Raw genomic sequence first — 22,000 nt, 5'->3', positions numbered from 1 at the left:
CTAAACAATGAATAGACTCGATGATATGAAGCAAAAGGTACGTTCGTTATTTTGAGAAACTCAAATGTAAAAAAGCTAGATTTCTAAACCATCTAACTTTCTTAAAAAGATGCAGAAACTTTAACATTCCCAAGTTTTTAACATTTAAAGAACAATTCCACTCAAGAAGAGCAAAACGAATATATACTAAGGCATCCCTGGCCCTACTACATGAAAGAATACAACACATCAGATTTGAACTTAAGAGAATAGACCTTTCATCCTTCTGACTTTTTGAAGTTATTTCTAATAACATAGAGAGCAACTTATGGCCACTTCTAGATAAGATGATTTCCAACAGTTTCAACAAAGCTTTTCTAATTAGTAAAAAAAATCAAATAAAAAAATTCAACATGCTATAGGAAAAGTACTATAACTTCAGACCAGATTAAAAAGTGCTATTATCCTTTCAACTTCAAAGCCACCTAACCTAAACATAACACCCCAAGAAAAAAGAGCTCTCTCAAACTTGAAAAAGGATAAACAAATAACTATCTTTAAAGCAGAAAAAGGTAATGTCACAGTCATTTTAAACACTAAGGAAAGGACTATATAGCCAAGATTGCAGAATTACTATAAGATTCATATCAACTTATCACATATTAGAGTCAGACCCAACATGGGAAAACCACAGGGACACTAATAACTTATTACGGAACATGACTAGTTGGTCCACAGACTTGCAATGGAATCTGAAGTCACTACACCCATTGACGCCACGATTGTATGGAGCCCAGAAAGTCACACAAAAGTGGAGTTCCGCCACGTCCAATCGTTAATGGAAGAAATGCTCCCACATATTTATTGTTCAAACACTTCTCCAGCCTCCTAAAAGGACAAATCAGAAAATCAGACACTTACATTAAGTATTCAAAGCACTTTATTGAAAAACATCTCGTTCTTCAAGACAGACATTCTCACTAGCTTGGTCGTGGTATATCTTTATTTACCAACATCCCAGTAGAAGAAGTTAACAGTATCCTATACAACCTCTTCCCTGAAGATACGGCTCACCTTTTTCATCACTGCCTTAAATCTAATTATTTTAAATGGAATGAAACGATATATGAGCAACTAAATGGCTTAACTATGGGTAGTCCCCTTTTCCCACCCTGTGCAGATCTGTTCATGGAAAAGCTAGAAACAGACATCCTCTCAAAATCAGACTCATAACCTTTAGTGTGGTGGAGGTATGTAGACAATGTCTTCATAATTTGGAGGGACACAAAAACAGCTCTTGGACTTTTTTACCAAAATTAATTCTTTTCATCAAAATATACAATTCACTTTGGAACTGGAAAAAGATAATCAACTTGATTAGGGTATCCATTTTTTTGGATACCCTAATCAAGAAACTATCAGATGGACATATCAAATAACAGTATAGCGCAAACCAACACACACTGGATGCTATCTTAATTTCAAATCAACTCACCATATTTCCCAGAAGCTCAGCATAATACATATGTTCAAAAATAGAGCCACGAACATCATCTCAGAAGAAAAAGAACTCTATGATGAAATTAGTCATATAACAGAGACACTAATAAAAAATGACAATCCAAGGAATTTAATCAACAAGATTCTTCATAGAAATCCCCCCCACAACAATAACAACCTACCATCACTCAATACAGTTCATCCATAGTTATTCCTTATGCAAGTACAGTGTCCGAAAAGATCACAAAACTTTTTAAACCATTCAATAGAGTTGCGTTCAAACTAGTCAAGACTGTCCATCACGTTTTAAGATCATGAAAAAGACATTAATGCTTTTTCAAACACGCAGGAGTGTACATCAGATGTGCTTATGGTCTAAACTATATAGGACAGATGTCTAGAAACCTCACAATCCAAAAAAAGAACATACAGTTGATGTTAATAACAACAGAACAGACAACTCAGGTCTAGCCCATCATTTTGCGATTACTAACCATACCACTGATTGGGATAGCAGCTCCATGCCTTACCTAGAAGAAGATTTCTGTTATAGAAATTTCAAGGAAACCGTTGTAGTCCTCCGGTTCTGAAGAAAATCTTAAAAGAAACCAGGGAATGATAATAGCTGACATATCGAAAACCTTAATAAGATCACTCAGTCTGCCAGAATTTAATTTCGCTGAAAACTACAGAACGTGCTCTCAAAACAGTGACTAACACAACATGCTCCATACGTGTAATGTCAGGTGTTCTATTTTAATCTTTAATTTATACAATAGTGTTACTCCATTTTCTCTGTACTAGCCACTTTGAGTTTTTTTTCCTTCTTTTACCATTATAAGTCCTGAAGAAGCCAGGCAGCCCAGTCGGCGAAACTTGTTGGTATTAGATGTTTATAAATCACGGTCAATTAAAGATCAATATATATTTAATTTCAATTATATGTTTGAATGACCAAATATAATCTAAACAATTATAAGTTCTTATATTTCTATCTTCTAAGGTATTTTTTACCGTATCAATCCACCTATATCTTGATCTTTCACTGGATCTTTTCCTACCAACCTGGCAGAGAACATTATTTTGCTAATCTTTCCTCTCCCAATCAGTTTATGTGACCATACCACCTGAGATCAGCTCTGCTAACACATACCTGGATGCTGACAATATCAAGTTCTTTCCTAATATCCTCAATTTTTAATATGATAATGCCATTGATACCATCTGTTCATGCCCCTAATCTTTCTCAGGATTTTCATATCTGCGGTCTTTAGTCTTTGGTCAAGTGTTTTACTTCCAACCCAGCTCTCAGATCCATAAGTTAAAATTGGTTTAAAAACTATCTTGTATACAGCTAATTTAGTGTTTTGACTAATTTCTCTCTTATTCCATATAAATTTATTCAGTTGACTTCCTACCATACCAGCTTTGTTGATTCTGTTGTCTATTTCCATATTTAATTTACCATCTTCACTAAAAATCGTGCCGAAGTACTGAAATGTTTCACTTGTTCTATAGGTTCTCCACTCACAATTCAGTTGATATTTTCAATGCTTCTACCTATTTTCATTGTCTTTGTCTTGTTATTGCTGACCGTCATACTATATCTATTACAACAGTTATTCAATTTAGTCAGGGATTCTTGTAGACTTGTAGCAGATTTATTTAGAAGTATAACATCATCAGCATAAAGAAAAGAGCTGACATTAACATCTCCAATTTTGATATAAGGTTTAATACCAGTTTCCATCATAATGTGATTCCTGAATTTTCCCATTGCCAAAACACATTTGTGGGCAGGTACATTGTTCTGATCAAAGATGATTTTTTCTTCTGCAAATAGAGTCTTTTCTCACAAATTTTTTTGTCTAGTCTGGTTAAAAGATAGGAATAATATTCCCCAGTTACTGTTTTACCCTTTTCAAGATAATTAATAAACAAAATGCCTTTAGCATCCCAAAACGCGATGCCATGACTTTGTGTTCTTTGGCGTGAACAACTGGCTCCTGTCCACTGTTCTGACTATTGTATGGATTCTGGTGGGTAATGGTGAATCCAAGTCTCATCCATAGTAATAAATCGATGCACAAAATCAGCTTTATTCTTGTTAAAACACTCCAAACACTGTTCAGAGATTTTCATCCAAGTGTGTTTTTGATATGTGCAGCACTCATTTTGCACAAAGCTTTTTTCATTTGCAATTCTTCATGGAAAATGTATCCTAAGGGTGCTTAAGGTTCAAAGCTGTATAACTGAGAGGAGACCTCCACATAGCGTTTAAAACAATGCGGAGAACCGACCAGGGCTTCTGACCTAATGTCCAATCCTCACCTTCTTGTGGTGTACCTTGTTGGGTATCTACCAGGATACTGAACGAACAAGGATGGGTTGGCAATTTGGGATTTAGCTGACCTAATTGTATTCTTATTGGCTTAAACCAAAATACAAAATTATGGAACAAAATGACAGAATTTCATGCCGGCTGGAGCACTGCCCGGTTAAACAAGGCCCCCGTTGTTTTCCCCAGGGAACCAACGAAAAGTGAGCTACTGGAACAAACCCTAAAACGCACACCAACTCAATATCACCAGAGTTGAAGATCGTTATTATCGACATAAGAACCTGAATGGCAAAGAAATGGAGCTAACTGAGGAATTAGATAAGTACCAGAATGACATAATAGGGGTGACTGAAACAAAAAAGACAAAAACTGGTGAGTTGTTTCTCAGCAATAAATACAAAATTATATTCAGGCAATGACAATCAAGGAAAATATGGATTAGCCGTAGTATTAAATGGCTACTCCATCAACCAAATGCAATTTAGTTGATGGCAACTAAATACGAGTCTAATCTTCTTGAATGGCAGGCAATCTCAAGTAGAGTGATGTGGGCAAATATCAGAATGGGGAACTGGACAATGAGACTTATTTGTGCCTATGGTCCCACAAAACGTTCTACTAAGGTAGAAGTGGAGGAATTTTTTGAGGCCGTAGAGAAAGCTACTGACACAATGAAAAAGGAAAAGTTTGTCTTTGTTGAGGATATAAATAGCAGAGTAGGAAGTGATTGTCAGACATACAAAAATATTTTGGGAAAATTTGGAGAAAAGAGCAAAGCTAATAATAATGGCAAATACCTGTTGGATTTCTGCTCAGGACATGGCCTAGTTATTACTAACACCATGATCCAACATAAAAATGTACACAAATTCACATGGAGAGAAGAGGCAATGAATAAGAAAGTCTCAGTGACAATGTTATTGTTGATAGTGATGTTTTCTCCGTGGTGCAGGACACTAGCGAGTACAGAGAATTTGAAATTGATCACTATCTAGTCTTGAGCAGGATAAAATTGAATTTCACATTGAAAAAAAAATAACACGTAGGAAAGTTTTAAAGGGAATAAAAGTTGAGCAGCTCTCAGATGTGAACTGCAGACTAAAATACACAAATATTAAGTGAAGGGGATAAAAATCCCTCATTGTTTTTCAGCCAGTAATAGCCGTTTTGGCTTTTCTTCATACACAAATATTATTGAAGAAAAAATGAAAGAGTTTCAGAACAGGAACCAAACCTTGCCACTGAATCACATGCTTCTCTGACTGATTGATTCAGTCAGAGAAGCATGTGATGAGGTTGACTGCAAGGATAGTAAAATAAGAATTCCATGGTGGACACAGGAATTAAAAGAAGAAAGAATATAAAAAATTCCTGGCAAATAAACCAGCTTGTGCTCTTAGAGAATACAGAGACAAACGAAGAAAGCTAAACACTGTGTAAAACTAGCTAAACAAACGTTATGGGAGGACTTTGGCATGAACATAGAAAATAAATATCAAGAAAGTGGCAAAATATTCTGGAGATTGTTGAGGAAGCTGGGGGGGGGGGGGGTGGGGGGGGGGGGGGGTGGGGGGGGGGGGGGGTGGGGGGGGGGGGGGGTGGGGGGGGGGGGGGGTGGGGGGGGGGGGGGGTGGGGGGGGGGGGGGGTGGGGGGGGGGGGGGGTGGGGGGGGGGGGGGGTGGGGGGGGGGGGGGGTGGGGGGGGGGGGGGGTGGGGGGGGGGGGGGGTGGGGGGGGGGGGGGGTGGGGGGGGGGGGGGGTGGGGGGGGGGGGGGGTGGGGGGGGGGGGGGGTGGGGGGGGGGGGGGGTGGGGGGGGGGGGGGGTGGGGGGGGGGGGGGGTGGGGGGGGGGGGGGGTGGGGGGGGGGGGGGGTGGGGGGGGGGGGGGGTGGGGGGGGGGGGGGGTGGGGGGGGGGGGGGGTGGGGGGGGGGGGGGGTGGGGGGGGGGGGGGGTGGGGGGGGGGGGGGGTGGGGGGGGGGGGGGGTGGGGGGGGGGGGGGGTGGGGGGGGGGGGGGGTGGGGGGGGGGGGGGGTGGGGATAAACACTGGGTAAAACTAGCTAAACAAAAGTCATGGGAGGACTTTGGCAAGAATATAGAAAATAAATATCAAGAAGGTGGCAAAATATTCTGGAGGTTGTTGAAGAAGCTTAAGGAATGGAGGAAAGTGTGCTGTAAAAGGAGTTAGAGATGATAAAGGTGACATGAAAACGGGAGAAAAAGATATCCTTGAAGTATGGAGTAATTACTTTGAAAAAGTTCTAAAGGAAACAAGCAGTGATGACAGCACAGTGCTAAAAAACACTGACCAGGCAAGCAGTCAGGAATACATATCCATACTTGAAGTAGAAAAAGCCATCAAAGATTTGAAATGTGGAAAGGCAGAAGGAGTAGATGATATTCGACCAGAAATGCTGAAGTATGGTGGTATAAGAGTCTTACAGGGGCTCCACTGCATAGTTCAGAAAGCCTGGACAGAGGGACGAATTCCCGATAATTGGAGTAGAGCTCTCATAGTACCTATATATAAAAAGGGAAATAAAACTGCATGTGAGAATTACAGAGGTATTTTCCTACTGAGTGTTCATGGCAAGATCTATGCAAGTATACTTGAGAAACAGTTGAGAAGAATTGTGGAAGAAAAGCTTGGTGAAGAATAAGCTGGATTCAGGCCAAATAGAGGCTGTCAGGATCAGATCTTCACTTTACGAGAAATAGTCGAGAAAGCATGGGAATATAACAAAGATCTGTATTTATGTTTTGCCGATTTGGAAAAGGCATATGACAAGGTGCCAAGAGAGAAGCTATTCAATACGCTACAGTTATATGGTGTCAACGGGGCATTATATCAAGCAATACTTAGTCTTTATTTGAGTTGTACGTCAGCAGTTAGAATTGAAGGAAGTACAGGAAGATGGTTTAATGTTAAATCTGGTGTGAGACAAGGATGTACATAATCCGCTCTGTTATTCATTATCTATATGGATCACATTATGAAGGAAAGTGGTATTAAACATCATATCAAAATTTGAGATATTAATGTCAGCTCTTTGCTTAATGCAGATGATGTTATACTTCTAAATAAATCCGCTACAAGTCTGCAAGATTCTCTGACTAAATTGAATAGCTGTTGTAATAGATATGGTATGAAGGTCAGCAATAAAAAGACAAAGACAATGAAAATAGGCAGAATCATTGAAAATGTCAACTGTGTTGTGAATGGAGAACCTGTGGAACAAGTAAAACATTTCAGCTACTTAGGCACGATTTTTACTGAAGATGGTAAATTAAATATAGAAATAGACAACAGAATCAGCAAAGCTGGTATGGTGGGAAGTCAACTGAATAAATTCATATGGAATAAGAGAGAAATTAGTCGGAACACTAAATTAGCTGTATGCAAGACAGTGTTCAAACCAGTTTTAACTTATGGATCTGAGAGCTGGGTCAGAAGCAAAACACTTGACCAAAGACTAGAGATCACAGATATGAGAGTCCTGAGAAAGATTATAGGCATGAACAGATGGCATCAATGGCAATATCATATTAAAAACGAGGATATTAGGAAAGAACTTGACATTGTCAGCATCCAGGAATGCGTTAGCAGAGCTAATCTCAGGTGGTATGGTCACTTAAACAGAATGGGCCAGGAAAGATTAGCAAAACAAGTGTTCTCTGCCAGGTAGGCAGCAAAACGACCCAGAGGAAGACCAAGATGTAGGTGGATTAATACGGTACAAAGTGCCTTAGACGATAGAAATATAAGATCTGATAATGTTGGAGTCTTGACAAGTAACAGACTGATTTGGAGGAAAATTGTAGATAGGAAATTAATAATGATGTAAATTTTTCATGTAGTACTATCACATCCTGTACACCCCCTTGAGGGTACATAGCAGGAATTTGATAATGATGATGGCATGCAGTCAGGAATACATATCCATACTTGAAGTAGAAAAAGCCATCAAAGGCTTGAAATGTGGAAAGGTAGCAGGATTAGATGATATTCGACCAGAAATACTTAAGTATGGTGGTATAAATATCTTACAGTGGCTGCACTGCATAGTTCAGAAGTTGTGTCAGAGGGACGAATTTCCGATGATTGGAGTAAAGCTCTCATAGAACGCATATATAAAAAGGGAAATAAAATTGAATGTGAGAATTACAGAGGTATTTCCCTACTGAGTCTTCCTGGTAAGATTTATGCTAGTATACTTGAGAAACGGTTGAGAAGAATTGTGGAAGAAAAGCTTGGTGAAGAACAAGCAGGATTTAGGCCAAATAGAGGCTGTCAAGATCAGATCTTCACTTTATGACAAATAGTCGAGAAATCATGGGAATGTAACAAAGATCTGTATAAGTTTTGTCGATCTGGAAAAGGCATATGACAAGGTGCTAAGAGAGAAGCTATTCAATACACTACAGTTATATGGTGTCAATGGGCATTATATCAAGCAGTACTTAGTTTTTATTTGAGTTGTAAATCAGCAGTTAGGATTGAAGAAAGTACCGGAAGATGGTTTAATGTTAAATCTGGTGTGAGACAGGGATGTACATTATCCCCTCTGTTATTCGTAATCTATCATCATCATCAAATTCCTGCTATGTACCCTCAAGGGGGGTGTACAGGATGTGATAGAACTACATGAAAAATTTACATCATTATTAATTTCCTATCTACAATTTTCCTCCAAATCAGTCTGTTACTTGTCAAGACTCCAACATTATCAGATCTTAAATTTCTATCGTCTAAGGCACTTTGTACCGTATCAATCCACCTACATCTTGGTCTTCCTCTGGGTCGTTTTGCTGCCTACCTGGCAGAGAACACTTGTTTTGCTAATCTTTCCTCACCCATTCTGTTTAAGTGACCATACCACCTGAGATTAGCTCTGCTAATGCATTCCTGGATGCTGACAATGTCAAGTTCTTTCCTAATATCCTCGTTTTTAATATGATATTGCCATTGATGCCATCTGTTCACACCTATAATCTTTCTCAGGACTCTCATATCTGCGGTCTCTAGTCTTTGGTCAAGTGTTTTACTTCTGACCCAGCTCTCAGATCCATAAGTTAAAACTGGTTTGAACACTGTCTTGTATACAGCTAATTTAATGTTTTGACTAATTTCTCTCTTATTCCATGTGAATTCATTCAGTTGACTATCTACCATACCATACCAGCTTTGTTGATTCTGTTGTCTATTTCTATATTTAATTTACCATCTTTAGTAAAAATCGTGCCTAAGTAGCTGAAATGATTTACTTGTTCCACAGGTTCTCTTCACAACACAGTTGACATTTTCAATGATTCTGCCTATTTTCACTGTCTTTGTCTTTTTTATTGCTGACCTTCATACCATATCTATTACGACAGCTATTCAATTTAGTCAGAGAATCTTGCAGACTTGTAGCAGATTTATATAGAAGTATAACATCATCCGCATAAAGCAAAGAGCTGACATTAACATCTCCAATTTTGTTATGTTTATTTCCACTTTCCTTCATAATGTGATCCATATAGATAATGAATAACAGAGGGGATAATGTATATCCTTGTCTGACACCAGATTTAACATTAAACCATCTTCCTGTACTTCCTTCAATTCTAACTGCTGACCTACAACTAAAATAAACACTAAGTATTGCTTCATATAATACCCCATTCACACCATATAATCGTAGCGTATTGAATAGCTTCTCTCTTGGAACCTTGTCATATGCCTTTTCCAGATCGACAAAACTTATACAGATCTTTGTTACATTCCCATGATTTCTCGACTATTTGTCATAAAGTGAAGATCTGATCTTGATAGCCTCTATTTGGCCTGAATCCTGCTTGTTCTTCACCAAGCTTTTCTTCCAGAATTCTTCTCAACCGTTTCTCAAGTATACTAGCATAAATCTTACCAGGAACACTCAGTAGGGAAATACCTCTGTAATTCTCACATTCAATTTTATTTCCCTTTTTATATATGCATTCTATGAGAGCTTTACTCCAATCATCGGAAATTCGTCCCTCTGACACAACTTCTGAACTATGCAGCGCAGCCACTGTAAGATATTTATACCACCATACTTAAGTATTTCTGGTCGAATATCATCTAATCCTGCTGCCTTTCCACATTTCAAGCATTTGATGGCTTTTTCTACTTCAAGTATGGATATGTATTCCTGACTGCATGCCTGGGCAGTGTTTTTTACCAATGCGCTGTCATCACTGCTTGTTTCATTTAGCAGTTTTTCAAAGTACTTACTCCATACTTCAAGGATATCTTTTTCTCCCGTTTTCATGTCACCTTTATCATCTCTAACTCCTTTTACAGCACACTTTCCTCCATTCCTTAAGCTTCTTCAACAACCTCCAGAATATTTTGCCACCTTCTTGATATTTATTTTCTATATTCTTGCAAAAGTCCTCCCATGACTTTTGTTTAGCTAGTTTTACACAGTGTTTAGCATTCTTGCATTTGTCTCTATATTCTCTAAAAGCACAAGCCGACTTATTTGCCAGGAACTTTTGATATGCTTTCTCCTTTTCCTTCGCTGCCTCTTTAACTTCCTGTGTCCACCAGGGAGTTCTGATTTTTTTATCCTTGCAGACAACCTCACCACATGCCTCTCTGGCAGAATCAATCAATGTTTTCTTCAAAGTTTGCCACTGAATCTCCAAGGTTTGATTCCTGTTCTCGAACTCTTTCATTTTTTCTTCAATAATCTTTGTGTAATTTAGTCTACAGTTCACATCTGAGAGCACCTCAACTTTTATTCGCTTTAAAACTTTCTTACATGTTATTCTTTTCAATATGAAATTAAATTTTATCCTGCTCAAGACTAAATAGTGATCACTTCCAATTTCAAATCCTCTGTACACTCTGGTGTCCTGCACCAGGGAGAAAACATCACTATCAACAATAACATAGTCAATGAGACTTTTCTTATTCCTAGCCTCTTCTCTCCATGTGAATTTGTGCACATTTTTATGTTGGAACATGGTGTTAGTAATAACCAGTCCATGTCCTGAGCAGAAATCCAACAGATATTTGCCATTATTATTAGCTTTGCTCTTTTCTCCAAATTTTCCCAAAATATTTTTGTATGTCTGACAATTACTGCCTACTCTGCTATTTAGATCCCCAATAAGGACCAACTTTTCCTTTTTCATTGTGTCAGTAGCTTTCTCGAGGGCCTCAAAAAATTCCTCCACTTCTACCTTAGTAGAACGTTTTGTGGGACCATAGGCACAAATAAGTCTCATTGTCCAGTTCCCCATTCTCATATTTGCCCACATTACTCTACTTGAGACTGTTTGCCATTCAAGAAGATTAGCCTCGTATTTTGTGTTGAATATTATGGCTACTCCTTCTTTTCCTTGATTGTCATTGCCTGAATATAACATTTTGTATTTATTGCTCAGAAAGAGCTCACCAGTTTTTTTCGTTATCTATATGGATCATATTATGTAAGAAAGTGGTATTAAACCTGATATCAAAATTGGAGATATTAATGTCAGCTCTTTGCTTTATGCAGACGATGTTATACTTCTAAATAAAACTACTACAAGTTTGCAAGATTCCTTGACTAAATTGAATAACTGTTGTAATAGATATGGTATGAAGGTCAGCAATAAAAAGACAAAGACAATGAACATTGGCAGAATCAATGAAAATGTCAACTGCGCTGTGAATGGAGAACCTGTGGAACATGTAAAACATTTCAGCTACTTAGGCTCGATTTTTAGTGGTAAATTAAATATGGAAATAGACAACAGAATCAACGAAGCTAGTATGGTAGGAAATCATTTGAATAAATTCATATGGAATAAGAGAGAAATTATTTAGAACACTAAATTAGCTGTATACTTGACAAGACAGTGTTCAAACCAGTTTTAACTTATGGATCTGGGAGGTGGGTCAGAAGTAAAGCACTTAACCAAAGACTAGAGACTGCAGATATGAGAGCCCTGAGAAAGATTAGAGGCATGAACAGATGGTATCAATGGCAATATCATATTAAATAATGACGATATTAGGAAAGAATTTGACATTGTCGGTATTCAGGAATGCAGAGCTAATCACAGGTGGTATGGTCACTTAAACAGAATGGGCAAAGAAAGATTAGTAAAACAAGTATTCTCACCAGGTTGGCAAGAAAATGACCCAGAGTGGCTTAGACGATAGAAATATAAGATCTGATGATGATGTTGCAGTCTTGACAAGTAACAGACTGATTTGGAGGAAAATTGTAGATTGCAAGTTAGTAATGAAGTAAATTTTTCATGTAGTACTATCATATCCTGTACACCCCTTGAGGGTACATGGCAGTAATTTGATGATGATAATGAAATGTACCTACATGTTCTTTTGAAATACGTATAGTTTAAGCAATTTCACGCCCTCTGATCATCCAATACCATGTTGTGCACTCGATCAATGATTTCTGGTGCTGTTACACTTTTTGGGCATTCTTCACACGGATCATCCTAAAGGCTGGTATGGTCACGTTTAAACTTGGCAGCCCATTTCTTAATTGTCGAAAACGAAGGAGAATAGTGCCCATAAACTTTTATGAACTTCGAATGAATTTCTTTTGTCTTTAAACCTTCTTTTCCAAAGAATTTTATAACCTGACGATACTCAATTTTATCCATTTCAAGGGATATAGACAACACTTTGGCTTCTGACAGCTATATAAAAAAAAATACTTGATAGAATGACTTGCAATTTCACATTGATACTTATGATAGATGTACCAACTTAGAGAAAAGAAATCTTGCCGATAGTGTTGTCATTTATGGTCGAGGCCAAGAACGTTTCAGACCACCAACGTATCTTAAGGTAATTTTAATTACAGCCGAATTAACTTTTTTTTTTTTAAGTTCTCAAACATCCTTCTCTACACAGAAGGATTCCAATGTAAGCATGTGCACTAATGTTCCTTTGGATGTAATTCCTAGTACTGTTTGTAATAACTGTACTGATGATCTTAAAATACTTAAGATGAAATATCCACATATTATTAAAATTTAATTACTGTGGTATACGTTTGATTTTTTAGTTATGAATACTCCACAGGTTTCACTATATAATAAATAACATTTATGAGCAGCTAACCCAAACAACTGCTCTGACTCTTGTGCTCTCATGACTATACAGAATTTTCTATATGGGTATGAGAGATGTACATTTACTATATTGTCACTGTGGATATATGTCAATAGTTTTCACAATAACAGTCATGAGAAAATCAACTGATTGTTAGTAGTTGTAGAATTTATATAAATTTAACTGAAGGTTTTAATTCATTTTACTTACCTTTTTTAAAAATATGTCAAAAAATATAGTAAGAGGAATGGTAAGAGAAATTGATAATGTAGCAATCAAAGATGATGTTAAGAAGCAGCCCCTGAAAAATAAATTTAATAGCTTTATTAGGGATTACATATAATACCATTTAATTTTGAACAAGAATTTAATGTAGCAATAATTTAATCATTCAAAATTTAATGCTTAGAGTAAGCATCCATTCTATTGATATTTGTAACCATAATATTCTTTATGGGAATACTGCATAATATTTTTCTTTTTTGCTATATCAAAACACTTAGTACTGTATTTTTCGATACATAACGCACGCATTATCTATACAAAAAAAGTCTAAATTCGTTAAAAATAAACATGTGCTGTATTCATTTGAAAGGTATGAGAGGTAAATCAAATGTAATAACAAAACTAAGGTAGAAGTATTGACATGACTTAATATTTATTGAACATTACACTATTCAAATCCAAAAAATTCTTCATCAGACTCAATATTGAAAGAATCAATTGTGTTAAAAATTTCGTTTGGTATTTCTTCAGCTTCATAATCATTGTCACGGGACACCACTGCACTCCCTTGTGCTTTAATGAAACCATTTCTAACACAGTTTTCACTTACAGCAACCCAACTTTCTACAATCCACATAACTATATCTTTATATGATGTTCTTTTCATCTGTCCTGTTTTGTTATATTCATGGATGCCATTCATCATCCAGTCTTCCCACTCAGCTCGCAAATTGTCTTTGAATGGTTTATTTACTGCAAGATCAAGGGGTTGGAGTTTTTTTGTTAAACCACCTGGAATGACTGCCAATTGGAATACTTACAATTGTTTTAACTTCTGCTGTTGTGTGTGTCCTACACGAATCCAACACTAATTTTGGGTTGAAAAATGCCATTTTTCTCTTTCGTCACACATTCTCCAATGAAAATTTCATAACCTCGGAATTTATCCAACCTTTATCATTAGCAGTAACAATAATATCGTTGGAAGCACAACCTTTTGGAAGAGTCTTTCTTTTGAAAATCGCCATTGGTGGCATTTTGGAACCATCTGCAGTTATGCAGAGAACCACAGTAAAGTTAGACCTTTCGTGCCATGTTGTAGCAACTGAAATCTCTTTTGCTCCATTCAGATTCACAGTCCGAGAACTAGGTATGTCAAAACTTATGGGAAAGTCATCCATATTCCCAAAGTAACAAGCATCAACCACACACAAGTTTTCTCCCAGAAACAAATGAAATTTAGCTACTTTCGCTCCCAAGTCGCACGACAAATTTTGTCCAACATTAGTGGAGGAGAACACACTTGAATTGTTTCTCTTCATAAATCCAAACACCCAAGATGGGTAGGCCTTGAAATCCTTTATATTACCGTTTTGCACAATTCCTTTCGATTCCTGCAACATACAGTCAGTAGATATTCTCATACCTTTAGCTCTTTTACTAATAACCCAATCAAACAGTTTTTTTTCCCTATGGTTGGCCACAACCACCTTCTAAACCTCATAGCACGTTTCCTCATATGTAAACATTTCAGGACTGTTTTCAGCCTTTCGCCTTTAACGAACACTACTTTCTCCAACACTGAACAATCTACCAGCTTCACGATTCCCTTCTTCCTGTGCTACTTCTATCACTTCAAGCTTGAACTGCGTGGTGTGGGATTTTTTCTCCTAGAAGTACTTCTGTCTTCCATGGGTAATTCAGATCTAATAACAAAATATAAACAAATAGTGATTTACTTTATGAAAAATTTTAAAACAGGATGTACAGAATAATCGACCACTGCTACTAGCAACGCACGTGCTTTTAAAGAATTCCTCTGTCTGTACTTCCTAACTCTACTGCTAGTTAGCGCATGCACGTTACACATTAGTTGCACGTTATCTATAGAAATATACGGTATATATTTGAATTCTCGTGGTATGCTATGATTGTGAAGTCTGAGATATTTTCGCTTGCAGTATTCTTTCAGTACATCTGTAAATCACTTCTCGGCATACATCTTCAAGAACTATAGAGAATGCCAGGCTAACATCATAGGTTAGTTATTATCAATGATGCTTTTCAGGTGAAAATCCTGTCAAAGAAACCTTTAAAAGCGTTTTTTTTTTTTTTTTAATTTAATCAGTTAGCCAGCCTCAATTCACAAGTGCATAGCTTCTTCTGTTGGAAACACGTTTTTCTGATCTAAAGAGAATGCAATTAATGGACATAATATGTTAGATTCACAGTCTTAGTTGCTTGATGTAACTCAAGGTATATATTATCATTTTTAATATAGTTCTGTCACTGAGATCATCTATTTACTTTACTTTTCTTCAGAATGATGGTATCCATTATGGAATATCTGATAATTATCATTCAGATATGCCACATATGATAAAACAATTAACACACTCTAAAAATTAAATTATTTTAAATGAGATAAATCCTTTTTCATCATATAATTAAGTGTATTAATTTTATGTTTACAATAAGTTTACAGTAATATACACTTCGTAATAAATTAGTTTGTCTTTATAAAAATGGTATATTTATAATCATGCGAAGGTGTCTGTGGTTAAAAAGTTCAATCAAATCATTCCGGTTCTGTGATCACATTTTTATTAAAAAAAAGACTGTTTTTTAAAACTAAACAAGTACTAAAAAACAAACTCGACAAGTTTCATTAGTCGTCAGATTAACATCTTCAGGGGTAAAGAAAACTAACAGTTTAAAGCACAAACTTAAGAAATTACAAAAAAACAAGTTCATTTATTGGTGTTATGAACATCAAAAAATATAATATATCAAAAAAAAAATAAATCAGCTAACGCCTTTTTATTCCCGTATACGGGAAATAGGCAAGGCCATTTAGCCCTATCTAACTTTTAGAGACTGAGTGGCAAGCTCCACTGGCGCCCAATCAGAGATAGATGGCCCAAGGCTATCACTAATTAAGCGGTACGCAGTGAAGAGAGATGGCTCAAATGTGCCGCCATCTCGTGGTCCCTGACCCTAACACAATATATTTAATGTCTGAAAATAATGTGGGTTCTACGGTCGATTTTCTTGAGTTTACAGGACAAAAAACCGAGTTTCCGGGAGGGAAAACCTGCTTGCCCGTTCCAGAGATCGACTAACTCGGGAACCGGTCGAAAAAAGGCTTAGAAAAATTTCCTCTAGTTGCCGACTAGACTCAAAACCAAGTCTTCCTTTGTACGGCCAAGCGCCGTGGTATGCAAACGCCACATCCACTGAGCTACACAGGATCTTGAAAATATAATAAATTTAATTTAATCCTTTATCCAAGTGTGAGCAAACAAAGTTTGTGCCTGAAAGTATCTTCAGGACTGGGGTAAGGTAGTAACAACACCGTGCAACTTGTTGCAAAGGTGGACCAAGCTAACACCACTCCTATCTCAGTATCTCTCATAATGCAAAACACATCTCCTTGCAGACATGTATAATGTTATGCATTAAGGGAAGGGCCACTACCCAGACTAGTTTTGACCTTTATTGAGGTCTCTTCAGTGTGAGCCAGGCCCAGATGGAGATACCAGGCAGAAGCAATAGCAAGGTCATCTCTACCTATAGGAGTTGCCAAAAGGTGTACCAAAAGTTCGTTAAAAAATCGAACAGCAGATCTATACAACTGTTAATACACATTAGCTGGAAACAATGCTATGTGCTGTTGCGTTCTGTGGTTCACTTTCACTCTGTCCGAGGTCTGAACTGGGTAAATTTTTAATAAACGTTGACCAAACTTGATTTAAAATCAAGCCTTGATTTTTGTTGCACTGCGTATGAATTTTAATCATATATGCTGCCTCTTTGAATTTTCTCGTGAAACAGTTTTTATCAATGTAGGACATGTTTGTTCTGTCCCAGAGTACATTATGACAGCAGAAGCTGTGTGAAATGCGAAGCCAGACTTATTTTCTCTCTTTTTTTGTACGTCCTTTTGATGTTCGCTAATGCAGATTTCTCCCGATCTCCCCGCTTTTCCTACATAGCAGATGCCACAGGAACAGTGAATATTATAAACTCCTGGTTTTTTCATTGGGTGATGTGGAGGTTTCGGAGGATGAAGAGATTTTGATATTTTTTCAAGTGGCGGGAAAGTCACTTTTATGTTGTACTTGTAGGAGTTTGGCTAATTTATCTATTACATTTTTGATATAAGGAAAGGTGACTGCATTCTTGAAGTCTTGTTTCTTTAAGTTTCTTGTAGGTGCTGTATTGAGAATTTTCTCAATTGTCTTAGTTTTGAAACCATTCAGTTCCAGGATCTGTGTTAAGTATTGTATTTCTTCTTTCTGCTGTATGCTTTATCCCTTAAGGTTTTTATGAGGCCCATTTTTTGCTTGGGATGGTGGTGTGAGGTAGCATGAAGGAATCTTCCTGTGTTTGTTGGCTTTCTACAAATGGAGAACAATAATCTGTTTTTTCTTTCATTTATTTCTATAAGGATGTCTAGGAAAGGAAGTTTATTATTTTCTTCTGGTTCCAGAGTTAATTTTATGTTAGGATGTACCGTATTTGCTGGCATATAAGATGCACCCCTTTTTTGTAGTTGCACCCCACATTTTTTAAGAAAAAAACTTTATCACTGAATATTATAATGAATTTACAGTATTTCAAATATAAAGTAATAAGTAGGTCTACTTTCAACAAATACCTAATCTAACTAGGAAACAGTACCCACTTTTAATCTTCGTCAAAACCCAGAAATTCATCTCCAGAGCTAAATGAAGAGACACTTGAAACCTCTTCTAAATCAGAATCTGAGTCCTTACGCCAGAATGAAGATCAGTGTGGCCAAAACTGAAACATTTGTGGTCTCAAGACAACCATCCCGGTGCACTCTAAACGTAAGTGGGAGTCCCAATGAGGCAGGTGGAGAAGTTTAAATACCTTGGGTCCATATTCACGATTGATGGAAAATGGGACGTAGAGCTAGATACTTGAATTGGCTTAGCAAGCTCAATATTGCGGGAGCTTGGCTGTTCGGTAGTATTGAAGCAGGAGTTAAGCCAGAAGGCAAAGCTGGCTGTCTTCAATACAGTCTATGTCCCCATCCTCACCTATAGTCATGAGAGTTGTGTAATGACCGAAAGAATGCGGACACGAATCCAAGCGGCTGAAATGAGGTTCCTTCAATGAGGTTGCGGGGCTGACAAAACTCGACAGAGTCAGAAGCTCTGCAATTCGGGAAACCCTCAATACTCAACCGCTGCCGTGTTGAGAGATCACAGTACGTTGGTACGGGCACCTGGTCAGAATGCCAGAAGAGAGGCTCCCTCAGCAGGCCCTCTTTGCCAAGCGAGAGGGCGGGAGGCCACGTGGAAGGCCAAGGACTCAGTGGATAGATTATATCCAAAACCTTGGGTGGACACGTTTGGGAATCCCACCAGAACTTGGCGGTAGAGGAATGTGACCATTGGAAGTTCCTCTTGCAGCTGTTGCCCCCACAACCCAATTAGGAAGAGTGGGCCTTGAAGATGTATGTATGTATTTTTTTATGAGGATGGGTTGCTAGCCCTTCGCTCGAGCCTCACCTATTTACCAGTGCTAGGGACTGGAATGATGTGGAAGAGCAGCATCATAGCTAGCTTTTATTAACTACTGCTCTCCCTAATTTAACATTATCAGCAATCAACTGAATATTGCAATATCATCGTTATACAAATTAAGCAGCATCAGTCCAAATACGGTTCTGTGGTACACCACAGGGTCACCTGTGTTCTCTTGGATTCTGCCTGCTGTCCTTAACTATCCAAGCAATGAATATTTCCATCAACTAAAACATGGATACAAAGAGTAATATGGTTAACATATTTCATTTACTATGGTCAGCTTGGTGGTTAACAAACCTTTCCAATACCTTAATCATCATTCTTGAAATATACTGTCTATAATTTGCTACCTCTGTCTTGGAATCTCCTTTATGTAACAGCACTATCATTACCTTCTCTATCTATTCCTCTGGAATTCTAGTGCTACTGAGACCTTAAACAGCATGGTTAATGGCACTGACATTTCTCTTGACTTTTTTTTTCTTGATGGAATATCAGATAGATATTCCATCCAATTCCTGTGTTTACACTGAAAATTCTAATATCCTACAAACACCAGCTCATCTACCTGTTTTCTCATGTTGGTCCTTGTTGTATCAGCCACTATATTATTTCCACCATCATACATCATTGCAAAGGATAAATTCAACTATTTCTTCTACTGTCATTCTTCCTTTTACAGCAAACAGACTATTTCTTTTTATTTGTCTGGCTAATTTTCTCTTATAATCTGACTGTCTTCTTTCTCATGCTAGTTGTCTTTTTTGTCTGAGCTTCTAATGATCTCACTGATCAAATTTCTCTTTTATATTATTCTGTCCATAAATCCCCCCCCTCCAGCTCCTGACTGATGATGCTACTCATCCATTTAACTCCCGCATGATTTGGTCTCCTAATCCTAAGTATGCAACCTACTTTCCTCAAACATCCTTCAATCATTATGTTGAATTTTTTTTTGACAATTATTCATAAGACTATTACACTTTTTTTATATAATCTTTGTCAAGTAGCTTTATTTTATCCTCCTACATGTTTTGCCAATTTTTCTATTGGCATTCCTCAGGGAATACAAACTAGTAAGCTAAAATGAAGGTTACAGATTAGGTTATAACTGATGGTTCTAATTCATACAAAAAATTGGTATTGTGCATGACAATGTGCGTGTCTCGTTAACGTGATTTATTCGTTATGGCTCATGACGTAATTGTTATGAAAGTTCATTTCTTTGATGTTTAATGATCTGATAAAAGTTTTCCAAATTTCTGGTAAAATTAGACCTTAACTCTTGTTTAGGTTTTCAGTTTTACGGGTGACTGTAGCTGCTTCTTTAAAGGTTCTTGAATGGTAGTTATCTTCTAGGTATGGCATAAAGCTCTTATCCCACTCAATGTGATGGTTAGTAGAGGCAAAGTGGCATGAAAGGCCTGAAATGTCTTGTCTGTTATTTCTAAAAATAAAGCTACTTGACAAAGATTATATAAAAAAAGTGTAATAGTCTTATCCTTCAATCATTTTCCATGCATTAATGCATTAACATCCTTGCTTGTAAATACTTATGCCACCACTGTGCTCTTAGCTGTCTACTATCAATCACCAGCTTTATTCCAAAAATTGCAGATTTTAGCGACCACCCAGTTCAAGGCTGCAAGTTCACTCTCTCCCCCCAGTTGGAATGAAACTGCACTAGTTAACCAACCATTTAGAGGCTAGTGAATCAATTTAATAAAATTAACTTTAATTAATATTAATTCAATTTATAGATTTATTATTATTAACATCTGACCTCCATGGAGTGAGAGACTCATTGTGGGAGGTACACACTACTGCACACAATGCTCGTCCAACTGTGCTTTAAACTAATTCAATGTGTCTACAACAACATTATGCTCAGGAAATGCATTCCGCTCACCAACCACTCTCCATGCAAAGAATCTTCTCCTCACTACTCTGTTCACATCCTCCTTATACAGTTTCCAGCGAGATGGCCTCTTGTTCTACCCCTCCTACTCCAATTCAATGAGAAATCTCTTTCATGTCAATCCAATAACAACCCCTGACTAGCTAATATGTCATCATCTCCCCCCCCCCCTTCCTCCTCTTATTCACAAGGCTCTGCAACTTACATTCTCTCAATCTGTCCTTGTACTCCACATTCCAAAGACCACTGACCACTTTTGTGAATCTTCTCTGGACCCTTTCTAACATATCCTCGCCACCATGAAAACCTGGCAACCAAATCTGTGCACAATCATCCATATGATTAAAGCTTTATACAATGGCATCATAACCTCTCTATTTTTGCATGTCAGAGTCCTCTGCATCATTGCCATTTGTCAACTTGTGCAATGTGGCCCTGAATTTTAGGTACTTGTCCACCATCACTCCTAGATCTCTCATCTCCTCTACTTCTGTTAAAGTTTCCTCACCAAGTGTATACTTCGCATTCCATCATTGCTTACCAAATCTCAAAACCTTATACTTTGCAACAATGAACGGACAGTTCCATTTGACTACCCATTCATGAAATCTATTCAAAATTGCATAACATCTGCTTGACTCTGCATTGCTCATCCCAGTATTGCATCACCTGCATATCACCAGTTAAACCAAACCCAATATCATTAACATACAAATTGAACAACGATGGCCCCAAAACCGAGCCCTGCGGCACACTGCTAGTGACCTTTGTCTTTCAGGATACTGCACCCATATACAACTTTCTGATATCTATCCGACAGCCAGTCACTGATCCAACTCAGAAGTCTGTTATCCTATTTCATCTATTTCAATTTATATAAGTTTGTATGTGGCAGTCTATCAAAAGCATTTGCAAAATCGAAGTACATCACCATATATGCATCTTCCCTGTCCAAGGTATTTATCACCTTGTTATAGTACATAAGTAAGTTAGTGAAACATGATCTCCCCTTGTAAGCGAAGGTTTCTGTAAGTAAGCAGTTCTGGAGATAGTTTTCAGTATTGAGATCAAATGTTTATTAAACAATAAAAAATAAAAGAATAAAAATATCTGACAAGTTTCATTCGACGTAAGACTTACATCATCAGAGGTAATGGTGTATAAAAGTTTAACACAACAACCAAAGATTAATTGATAATTAATAGTCCATGAGATTTTTTTTGACTTCATAACTGTTCATTAATTAACTGTTCATACAGTAACAAAATGATACATTTGTTACTGTATGCTAGTTGTTGCCATGAGGCAGTTAAATTTTTGATCAAGGCAGACCACACTAGATGTAAAATCAAGCCTTGATTTTTATTGCACTGGGTAGG

General features: G+C 37.5%; 1 protein-coding gene across 2 annotated transcripts in view; it reads right to left on the bottom strand.

Annotated features, from left to right (window-relative positions):
• LOC150109739 (solute carrier family 35 member F5) overlaps positions 1-22,000 on the bottom strand; it is a 456,325-nt gene that overhangs the window by 91,675 nt on the left and 342,650 nt on the right. For both annotated transcript variants that reach the window (XM_090409943.1, XM_090409951.1), the window contains exon 11: positions 13,131-13,221. In XM_090409943.1, coding sequence (XP_090266069.1) covers positions 13,131-13,221 — 91 coding nt within the window. The remainder of the gene's footprint in view (positions 1-13,130; positions 13,222-22,000) is intronic.

This window comes from Typopeltis vanoorti, chromosome 2 (assembly GCF_054136105.1).
Source record: "Typopeltis vanoorti isolate ZY-2024b chromosome 2, IOZ_Tvanoo_1.0, whole genome shotgun sequence".
Classification (NCBI taxonomy): Eukaryota; Metazoa; Arthropoda; class Arachnida; order Uropygi; family Thelyphonidae; genus Typopeltis; species Typopeltis vanoorti.
The sequence above is the reverse complement of the archived record's forward strand: the minus strand, read 5'-3'. Positions and strand labels throughout refer to the sequence as shown.